Source organism: Saccoglossus kowalevskii, chromosome 4, assembly GCF_978046115.1.
Source record: "Saccoglossus kowalevskii chromosome 4, keSacKowa6.1, whole genome shotgun sequence".
Taxonomy (NCBI): domain Eukaryota; kingdom Metazoa; phylum Hemichordata; class Enteropneusta; family Harrimaniidae; genus Saccoglossus; species Saccoglossus kowalevskii.
The window spans coordinates 9485596-9497735 of record NC_140644.1 but is presented as its reverse complement, the minus strand read 5'-3'; the positions used below and the strand labels follow the sequence as shown (position 1 = coordinate 9497735).

At 31.5% G+C, this 12140-nt stretch overlaps 1 protein-coding gene across 1 annotated transcript; it reads left to right on the top strand.

Annotated features, from left to right (window-relative positions):
• The first annotated feature begins 529 nt into the window (after window positions 1-529).
• Window positions 530-11431, top strand: LOC144357497 (2-Hydroxyacid oxidase 2-like). The gene is made up of 8 exons (XM_085498226.1): window positions 530-615; window positions 1880-2020; window positions 2682-2833; window positions 6439-6725; window positions 10199-10354; window positions 10599-10757; window positions 11100-11175; window positions 11367-11431. The coding sequence occupies exons 1-8, from the start codon at window positions 530-532 to the stop codon at window positions 11429-11431; spliced, it is 1122 nt and encodes a 373-aa protein (XP_085354352.1).
• The last annotated feature ends 709 nt before the right edge of the window (window positions 11432-12140 follow it).

The window sequence follows — 12140 nt, the reverse complement described above, 5'->3', positions numbered from 1 at the left end:
CTACAAAATACCCACCCTCTATGTGTTTAGATGTCCTATTGACGATAAACGCCATCAACGACGAAATCAAAAATGGTCGTTGTGTCAGCTAGCTAGAGGGCGTGACTCGACTAGCACGGTGATTACGGAAGTCGGTGATCTGATCTGACCTCTCAGTATAAACTTCAGCTGTGATCGGTTGTGCCATGACCGGCCGTATCCCGAGATATGCATTTATTCACTTTTCAGGGGCTTGCGAAGTGAAACAAAATACAATCTTGAACACGTCAAATTCAAAAGCAGTTTAAGCGTTGGACCGCAGCTTATAAGTTATAAAAGTACTAATCCGAACTTTAAACTTGTTGAACGACTACAGTACAGGCACAGTCCCTCTATCTGTGGTACAGGGTAAATATATAATTTGATGTGTAAGTTTGATACACCAGCTGGTTACATGTATGACAAACCACAGTCCCTCTACTGTGGACAAACCATATAGCAGTGAAAATTACCCCTCCATAACCACTCGTTCTGTTATTTTTCGTAGACCATGTACTTTGAAGATTGTGTATTTCTACTTGTGTGCATTTCTGTTATAGTTTTTATATATCGTCTATTCGAAAAAAAAGAGCCTCGGTAAGTATAATATTGTAAAACGTTCACCGGCAGGGACTGAATTTAACGATGTCTGTACACCACAATTTAATTGTTAACATAAACAATTAAATACTTAAAGCGGGCTTGTTTACAAACGAGATGTTTAAAGCGGGGATGTCGTCAGATGGGCATAGCGTGTCATTGCTTACAAACAAACGTCTACCCATGAGCCTTTGCGTTTTTCGCTTGTGTTGTTAACATTGCTTGGGACCCAATTCCCGCGCGTGCGCAAGTGACGACCCTCCCACTTTAACATCAAAGGCAAGTTTGCTTTTAAGCCAATCAGGAAACCGGTGTTTATATAATATATTTGTTTCTCACAACTTTTCTGGTTTCTAGCAAAATATTGTAAAAATAAAAGAAAAAACAGTACGTCATCTATTTTGTTGTTGAAATCACTGAAAAAGCTATCTGATTCTTATTGTAGATTGGTTTGCACAAAATCACACTCAAATATCTAAGGTTATAAGTGGTTATTCTGGTATCATAGTTTGTATTATTATTCTCTGGGTGGAAGTACATCACATAACGTACACATCAATTTCTAGTATGGGCTCTGCGAGAGCTGATTTGCATCGCAGATCAAAGAGATGATGAAAACAGCTAAAGTCAAAAAACAATTTCAATTTTAAGGTAATCCTTAGCAACCAAATTCCTATATGTTGCACTTGTAGGGGGGGTAGTCTTCTTACAAAGTGCAGTTTTCTAAGAGATTTCAGCCTTTGTTTTCCCTTTGTTTGCCTGAATGTCTGCCCCTGAGAATTGGTATAATTAGGCCTTATGTCAGGAAAATTGTTTAAATTGTAGTGTAAAACTGGAAACAGTTAACCATAGAGGGTCTCTTATTGATAATTTATTTTTTATACTTTGATCATTAGTTAAAAAAAAATTCCCTATAATATTTTTCTTTATTATTTTTCTTTTTATTTAATATTTATTTTATTAAGCCATAAAATTATGTATACAGGGATTACAGACCCAATTAATTCTGATAAACTCTGTGATCGCTCACCAAAAATGTATTATTAGTAGTATTTATTTATATTCAGGATTCATTATTTTTCAATTCATTCCCAACTAGTTTTTATTGCTATTAACTGATAGAAACGTTGCATTTCTAAGGATACTGTAATACATTATAGTTATTAATTAATTAATTAATTAATTCATTCATTCATTCATTCATTCATATCTCACTATTACTCTATACTTAAATTTATTTATAATCGTTGTATTGTTTCAGGTCACAGTCTTCACAATTGATATGCTGTGATGACTTTGAGCAGTATGCCAGAGATCATGTACCCGCTGATCTTTTTGGGTATATTGCTGGTGGAACTGGTAAAAGACTAACCATTCCTGCCAATATTGAGGCATTCAAAAAGTAAGTTTCTCACTATATTCAACATGTATGTATTTGGAATGTTTCACTATATCACTTCAGGCATTGCATCATGGGAAAGGTCAACAAACTTTAAGTTGTATTTCCGCAGTTTAATGAACACATAATTACATGAAATGATAGACATACTGTAAAACACTTTTATATAACTACATGTACATGCTGTTTTAGTGAAGTATGCCCACTATAATCACATAAATTTACAGAATCTTAAAAGGGAAAAAACTTTACCCATAATTCTTTGATGAAGAATCAAGATGGTTATATAAAAAAACTATAAAGTGCAATTTATTACATTTGCTGAGCTCTTTTATCTGGCATCAACATTACGTTGTTAGCTTTGACTTTGTCTTTAATTTAACTAAGCACCAATAATATCATTTGGTGAATATTACTTTTACATTATCAAAGTTACTGGGTAGCTAATTGAGTTAAACTAACATGCAAGCTAAATGACATGTTTTACAGGAATGCCAATTATAAAAACATATATTTAATTTTATACTAATTGTGAAACATCAGATGTCGAGGGAGTTTAAGTGTCATGTAAGCGATGCCAAATCAAACAGTGTTTATTACTTTGTGTGATAGACCTTAAACAATGTAAAATAAACAACCATAGTTTTTTTCATATGTTAATCAGAGTTCAGCTTATGACCAAGATTTTCCATCCAGTAATAAACGTGGACCTTCGTACAATGTTTTTAGGCCGTGTCACTGATCTGCCTATTGGAATAGCGCCCTCTGCAGCCAGATCTGTGATATGGCCAGATGGGGAAAGATGTGTTGCAAGAGGTGAGTTAAAGTACTTCAATAGTTTTACTTTTCCTCGTCTTTAAGTGATATCACATAGTGTGTGTATGTACTGATATACTTGTAGAAAATTAGACTGACAGTCTGGACAGTGTGCATATTTTCTATTCAAATTTTATGTAAATAAATGACCCATTTGACCTACATATTTATGTTGCTATGTGTAGTATGGAACCCACATGAAGTAAGCGTGCAGTGGCAACCACTACCCTTCACCACATTGCATGACATAGAGACACATACTAATGATAGTGTATATATTATATATTAAGTAGCATTTTGTGAATGCATGCCAACATGTGATGTTTCAAATAGTATGTTGTAATGTGTTGACATGTGATATGTCAAATAGTATGTTGTAATGTGTTGACATGTGATGTTTCAAATAGTATGTTGTAATGTGTTGACATGTGATGTGTCATATAGTATGTTACATTGTGCTGACATGTGATGTGTCATATAGTATGCTGTAATGTGCTGACATGTGATGTGTCATATAGTATGTTGTAATGTGTTGACATGTGATGTGTCATATAGTATGTTGTAATGTGCTGACATGTAGTATGTTGTAATGTGTTGACATGTGATATGTCATATAATATGTTGTAATGTACTGACAAGTGATGTATCATATAGTATGTTACAATGTGTTGACATGTGATGTGTCATATAGTATGTTGTAATGTGTTGACATGTGATGTATCATATAGTATGTTACAATGTTCTGACATGTGATGTATCATATAATATGTTGTAATGTATTGACATGTGATGTGTCATATAGTATGTTGTAATGTATTGACATGTGATGTGTCATACAGTATGTTGTAATGTGTTGACATGTGATGTATCATATAGTATGCTGTAATGTGTTGACATGTGATATGTCAAATAGTATGTTGTAATGTGTTGACATGTGATGTGTCATATAGTATGTTACAATGTGCTGACCGTGATGTGTCATATAGTATGTTGTAATGTATTGACATGTGATGTGTCATATGGTATTTTGTAATGTATTGACATGTGATGTGTCATACAGTATGTTGTAATGTGTTGACATGTGATGTATCATATAGTATGCTGTAATGTGTTGACATGTGATATGTCAAATACTATGTTGTAATGTGCTGACATGTGATGTGACATGTAGTATGTTGTAATGTGTTGACATGTGATATGTCATATAATATGTTGTAATGTACTGACAAGTGATGTATCATATAGTATGTTACAATGTGTTGACATGTGATGTGTCGTATAGTATGTTGTAATGTGTTGACATGTGATGTATCATATAGTATGTTACAATGTACTGACAAGTGATGTATCATATAGTATGTTACAATGTGTTGACATGTGATGTGTCGTATAGTATGTTGTAATGTGTTGACATGTGATGTATCATATAGTATGTTACAATGTGCTGACAAGTGATGTGTCGTATAATATGTTGTAATGTGCTGACATGTGATGTATCATATAGTATGTTGTAATGTGTTGACATGTGATGTATCATATAGTATGTTACAATGTACTGACAAGTGATGTATCATGTAGTATGTTACAATGTGTTACCATGTGATATGTCATATAGAACATTGTAATGTGCTGACATGTGATGTATCATACAGTATGTTGTAATGTGTTGACATGCGATGTGCCAAGTAGTATGTTGTAATGTGCTGACATGTGATGTGTCATATAGTCTGTTGTGATGTGCTGACATGTGATGAGTCATATAGTATGTTATCATGTGGTATGTTATGTGTTGACATGTGATGTGTCATATAGTGTGCTGTAATGTATTGAAATGTGATGTGTTGTATGGTATGTTGTAATGTGTTGACATGTGATGTGTCATATATTATGTTGCAATGTGCTGACATGTTATGTGCCAAATAGTGTGTTGTAATTTGTTGGCATGTGATGTGTCATATGGTATGTTGCAATGTGCTGACATGTAATGTGTCATAGTGTGTTGACATGTGATGTACATATAGTATGTTGCAATGTGCTGACATGCCATATAGTATGTTGTAATGTGTTGACATGTGATGTGTCATATAATATGTTGTAATGTGTTGAAATGTGATGTGTTATATAGTATGTTGTAATGTGTTGACATGTGAGGTGTCATATAGTATGTTGTAATGTGTTGACCAGTGATGTATCATATAGTACGTTGTAATGTGTTGACATGTGATGTGTCATATAGGATGTTGTAATGTGCTGACATGTGATATGTCATATAGTGTGTTGTAATGTGTTGACATGTGATTAGTCTTATAGTATGTTGTAATGTGGTATGTTATGTGTTGACATGTGATGTGTCATAGTGTGTTGACATGTGATGTGTCATATAGTATGTTGTAATGTGCTGACATGTGATGTGTCATATAGTATGTTGTAATGTGTTGACATGCGATGTGTCATATAGTAAGTTGTAATGTGGTATGTTATGTGTTGACATGTGATGTGTCATAGTGTGTTGACATGTGATGTACATATAGTATGTTACAATGTACTGACATGCCATATAGTATGTTGTAATGTGTTGACATGTGATGTGTCATATAGTATGTTGTAATGTGTTGACATATGATGTGTCATATAGTATGTTGCCATGTGGTATGTTATGTGCTGACATGCCATATTGTATGTTGTAATGTGCTGACATGTGATGTGTCATATAGTATGTTGTAATGTGTTGACATGTTATGTGTCATATAGTATGTTGTAATGTGTTGACATGTGATGTGTAATATAGTATGTTGTAATGTGTTGACATGCGATGTGTCATATAGTAAGTTGTAATGTGGTATGTTATGTGTTGACATGTGATGTGTCATAGTGTGTTGACATGTGATGTACATATAGTATGTTACAATGTACTGACATGCCATATAGTATGTTGTAATGTGTTGACATGTGATGTGTCATATAGTATGTTGTAATGTGTTGACATATGATGTGTCATATAGTATGTTGCCATGTGGTATGTTATGTGCTGACATGCCATATAGTATGTTGTAATGTGCTGACATGTGATGTGTCATATAGTATGTTGTAATGTGTTGACATGTTATGTGTCATATAGTATGTTGTAATGTGTTGACATGTGATGTGTAATATAGTATGTTGTAATGTGTTGACATGTGATGTATAATATAGTATGTTTATAAATATAGATGTCCAGATAAATTACTGATAAAAACCAGGACAATACATTATACTTAGAAATTTGATAGTGGGATTGTTCATATTTCAATTAAATCAAAAATTAAATCAATTAAGTCAAAATAAAGTAGTTTATAGACAATATAGCACACATCGACACATGATGGTTGTTTTACAATACTAGATGAACACCAGTGTGACTTCTTGCATTTAGAGTAATCAACGTCAATCATGTTTATAATAATCATCAGCTACTTTTCTTTGAGTCAGTGTGTCATGTTAGATACTACGATTATATCATCTAGAGTACTACTATTTGGCTCATTATACTAAAAGTACAAACGATGTTACTATCCAATTGTCGAATACCGTGAATTTCACTCATTTTGCTTCTGATGTAATTACAGCTGCAGATGATATGAAAATTGTTAGTATCTTACCAATGTTGGGTTCTGCCAGTATAGAAAGTATTGCTAAAAGTGCTCCCTCAGCAGTTCATTGGTTGCAAATAAGACTGTGTAAGGACAATGCTCATATGTCACTCATCCATCGAGCAGAAGACGCTGGATTTGAAGCTATTGTAGTGTCTGCTGATGGCAGAGGGTTGCGTTGCAAGCAACACAAGTTTCCAACTAAATTGAATACTGAATGTCCTAACTTTAATTATAAATCTGTCACTACAGTCCTTGATCAAGTAAGTATATTTGACATGAAACTGATTTTAACACATGATGTGACACATTCAATACAATTAAGTGAATGTTATTTTTTACTAGTAATTATTTATTTGCTGTACCTCAACTACCATATCATATTGGGTTATCACCTGATATCACTTGTTAGTAGAGATAGTCGATATAAGTTAATTATTTGACAGGATAGTATTAATCATGAACTGATGAAGGTGAGGAAGCACAGAGCCCATAGAATTATATTTTACATTATAGAACGTTCTTTGACCTAGCTTTACCCCTGAGAATTGCCGCAATGAAAATGGTACAATAGCATATCATCTATTGATAATTACCATAGCATATCATCTATTGATAATTACCATAGCATATCATCTATTGATAATTACCATAGCATATCATCTATTGATAATTACCATAGCATATCATCTATTGATAATTACCATAGCATATCATCTATTGATAATTACCATAGCATATCATCTATTGATAATTACCATAGCATATCATCTATTGATAATTACCATAGCATATCATCTATTGATAATTACCATAGCATATCATCTATTGATAATTACCATAGCATATCATCTTTTGATAATTACCATAGCATATCATCTATTGATAATTACCATGGCATATCATCTATTGATAATTACCATGGCATATCATCTGTTGATAATTACCATAGCATATCATCTATTGATAATTACCATAGCATATCATCTTTTGATAATTACCATGGCATATCATCTATTGATAATTACCATAGCATATCATCTATTGATAACTACCATGGCATATCATCTATTGATAACTACCATGGCATATCATCTATTGATAATTACCATAGCATATCATCTATTGATAATTACCATAGCATATCATCTATTGATAATTGCCATAGCATATCATCTATTGATAATTACCATGGCATATCATCTATTGATAATTACCATGGCATATCATCTATTGATAATTACCATAGCATATCATCTATTGATAATTACAATAGCATATCATCAATTGATAATTACCATAGCATATCATCTATTGGTAATTACCATAGCATATCATCTATTGATAATTACCATAGCATATCATCTATTGATAATTGCAATAACATATCATCTATTGATAATTACCATAGCAAATCATCTATTGATAGTTACAATAGCATATCATCTATTGCTAATTGCAATAGCATATCATCTATTGATAATTACCATAGCATATCATCTATTGATAATTACCATAGCATATCATCTATTGATAATTGCCATAGCATATCATCTATTGATAATTACCATAGCATATCATCTATTGATAATTGCAATAGCATATCATCGATTGATAATTACCATAGCATATCATCTATTGATAATTGCAATAGCATATCATCTATTGATAATTGCAATAGCATATCATCGATTGATAATTACCATAGCATATCATCTATTGATAATTACCATAGCATATCATCTATTGATAATTACCATAGCATATCATCTATTGATAATTGCAATAACATATCATCTATTGATAATTACCATAGCATATCATCTATTGATAATTGCAATAGCATATCATCTATTGATAATTGCAATAGCATATCATCGATTGATAATTACCATAGCATATCATCTATTGATAATTACCATAGCAAATCATCTATTGACAGTTACCATAGCATATCATCTATTGATAATTGCAATAGCATACTGTAAAATGACTAATTTTCACTGGGTTTAAATTTCACTGATTTACCATTTCAGGCATATTCATTGGGTTTTAAATTCACGGTTTCGTCATTTAGATAATGTGTTCTATGCTAAATTTTACATATTCACTGGGTTTTAATTTAGCGCATTTTCTAGTCAGCGAAATAAGCTAAATTAAAACCCAGTGAACAATTACCCCTTTTACAGTATCATCTATTGATAATTACCATAGCATATCATCTATTGATAATTGCAATAGCATATCATCTATTGATAATTGCAATAGCATATCATCGATTGATAATTACCATAGCATATCATCTATTGATAATTACCATAGCATATCATCTATTGATAATTACCATAGCATATCATCTATTGATAATTACCATAGCATATCATCTATTGATAATTACCATAGCATATCATCTTTTGATAATTACCATAGCATATCATCTATTGATAATTACCATAGCATATCATCTTTTGATAATTACCATAGCATATCATCTATTGATAATTACCATGGCATATCATCTATTGATAATTACCATGGCATATCATCTGTTGATAATTACCATAGCATATCATCTATTGATAATTACCATAGCATATCATCTTTTGATAATTACCATGGCATATCATCTATTGATAATTACCATAGCATATCATCTATTGATAATTACCATGGCATATCATCTATTGATAACTACCATGGCATATCATCTATTGATAATTACCATGGCATATCATCTATTGATAATTACCATAGCATATCATCTATTGATAATTGCCATAGCATATCATCTATTGATAATTACCATGGCATATCATCTATTGATAATTACCATGGCATATCATCTATTGATAATTACCATAGCATATCATCTATTGATAATTACAATAGCATATCATCTATTGATAATTACAATAGCATATCATCAATTGATAATTACCATAGCATATCATCTATTGGTAATTACCATAGCATATCATCTATTGATAATTACCATAGCATATCATCTATTGATAATTGCAATAACATATCATCTATTGATAATTACCATAGCAAATCATCTATTGATAGTTACAATAGCATATCATCTATTGATAATTACCATAGCATATCATCTATTGATAATTACCATAGCATATCATCTATTGATAATTGCAATAGCATATCATCTATTGATAATTACCATAGCATATCATCTATTGATAATTACCATAGCATATCATCTATTGATAATTACCATAGCATATCATCTATTGATAATTACCATAGCAAATCATCTATTGACAGTTACCATAGCATATCATCTATTGATAATTGCAATAGCATACTAGTATCATCTATTGATAATTACAATAGCATATCATCTATTGATAATTACCATAGCATATCATCTATTGATAATTACCATAGCATATCATCTATTGATAATTACCATAGCATATCATCTATTGATAATTGCAATAGCATATCATCTATTGATAATTGCAATAGCATATCATCGATTGATAATTACCATAGCATATCATCTATTGATAATTGCAATAGCATATCATCTATTGATAATTACCATAGCATATCATCTATTGATAATTACCATAGCATATCATCTATTTACCATGGCCAAGTGGTAACACAGGAAAATAAAATATTATTGAAATATTTCGAATGATCAGCACAAGCAAATTTTATAAATAAATTACTTGTGTCATTGCAGCTGATAAATCCTTGTGTTTCATGACATGATTTGGATAATGTCATATCTGAAACTAAGTTACCAGTAGTACTCAAAGGTGTCTTAAATCCTGATGATGCCATTGAGGCTGTTAAGCACAGTGTGCAGGGGATTATTGTTTCTAACCATGGTGGCAGAGTACTAGACGGTGTCCCATCATCGGTGAGTAACTGTTGTAAACCCGAAATTTGGAACAGCTTATTGACTGCTGGAGAAAAAAAGAGAGGTCTTAAAGAAAAAAATCGTATGTGGCTGTAGTTGACTTCTGAAGACACAAATAAAAACATTGTGGCTCCTAATTTCCATTGTTTTCACACTTTGTTTATAATTATTATAGTTTATATTATATTTGTAAATAACTTGTGCAAAAATTATTAAATGTTATTCTCATATATTTTTCAACAAGCTGGAAATGTTACCTGAAATCAAATCAGCTATTGGCAATGATGTTGATTTGTATTTTGATAGTGGCATTAGAACTGGATCTGATGTGTTTAAGGCTCTAGCACTTGGTGCTAAGGGTGTTTTTATTGGCAGACCAGTTTTGTATGGATTAAGCTACCAGGTCAGTGAACAATATTTTAGTGATGATTCTCTAGGCATATTGAATTCAAGTATGTCTTGCACATTTAGATTTGTATTGAATATTATTATTATTATCATATTCCATCAGTATGATAATGGGGCTCATAGTATGTACGCAACTCATGTAACTCATTTGTTTACATGAAATTCAAACACATGCTGCTTGATGACCACCAAGCGTTGATATTGAATGTTGTTTGTTATAGACATTGGGCTCATGATCTGATAAACATTTTTGGTTATGTTACCTCATTACAAATGCATAAATATCATAACTCGAGTTATTGCAGTTATAAGTGTTCAACCAGTGCTTTTAATAAAGATGATGGGGGATCTGTCATCTTTGATGGCTTTCTTGTTTATATATGAAGAATTACGAATTGCAATGATTCACACAGGTAAGTTTTCCATATTAATATGGATATCACGCGATGCTATTAATGCATGTAAAATAATTTGTATAGCTTCACTAAATTCAAACTTGCTACAAAAAAACCACTGCTCTGTATACAACCTTAGTAACTCTTGTGCTTTTGAACGTATAAAAGGAAAAATGCATTTAATCACATTAACCTTATTTGTTCTTTAGAAGTACATCTCAATAATAGATCTATAAGTTCATGTGAACCACAATTTACATTTATTGTATGCTAAATTATTAAAACCTGACTTACTTTGACAAGGCTCCATTTACATGAATATAAACACAATTTGTGAAATGAATAATGCTAATCAATGTTTATTTGTAAAGTACATGGGTGCCATGAACTGTGTCAATTAACACACATTGTGGTCATTTCAAAACACTTGTTACAAAATCTAATATCTGATTGAAATGAAATTTTGAATATAAGTTGATATCGAATATGATATTATACAATTTTATAACAAAAATTAATTAACCATTTTAATATCTATTTTTGCTTGGGCAAAATTGTCAAATCTTGCGAAACTATATAAATCTACATGTACATAGCAGTGATAAATCGAAATGAAAACCCAAATATTGATGCCTTAAATTCAATAATTTCATTATCATGCAATTGTGTCAAAATTTAAACAATGAAATTTAAGCACTAAATAAGAGAGATTCCGAAGAATTGCCATAGAAAGTTGACAACAATTTTGTAAGAACCATTTTTGGTCTCTTCTTTGTGATCAGAGCTTTTATAGTATACGTAGTTTTAACCTGTAAGTAATATCATTGCAATAATTTACAGAAGAATATATCAATGCGATCTGATGTTTTGAATTTAATTACTATTTGGTTACCATTCGATTTTAATGTTGTGTTCCTTGACAGTGTGCCACCTTAAGCCCATCCAAATATTTGCAAAGTTGAGTTGATGTAGGAGTCATGTTT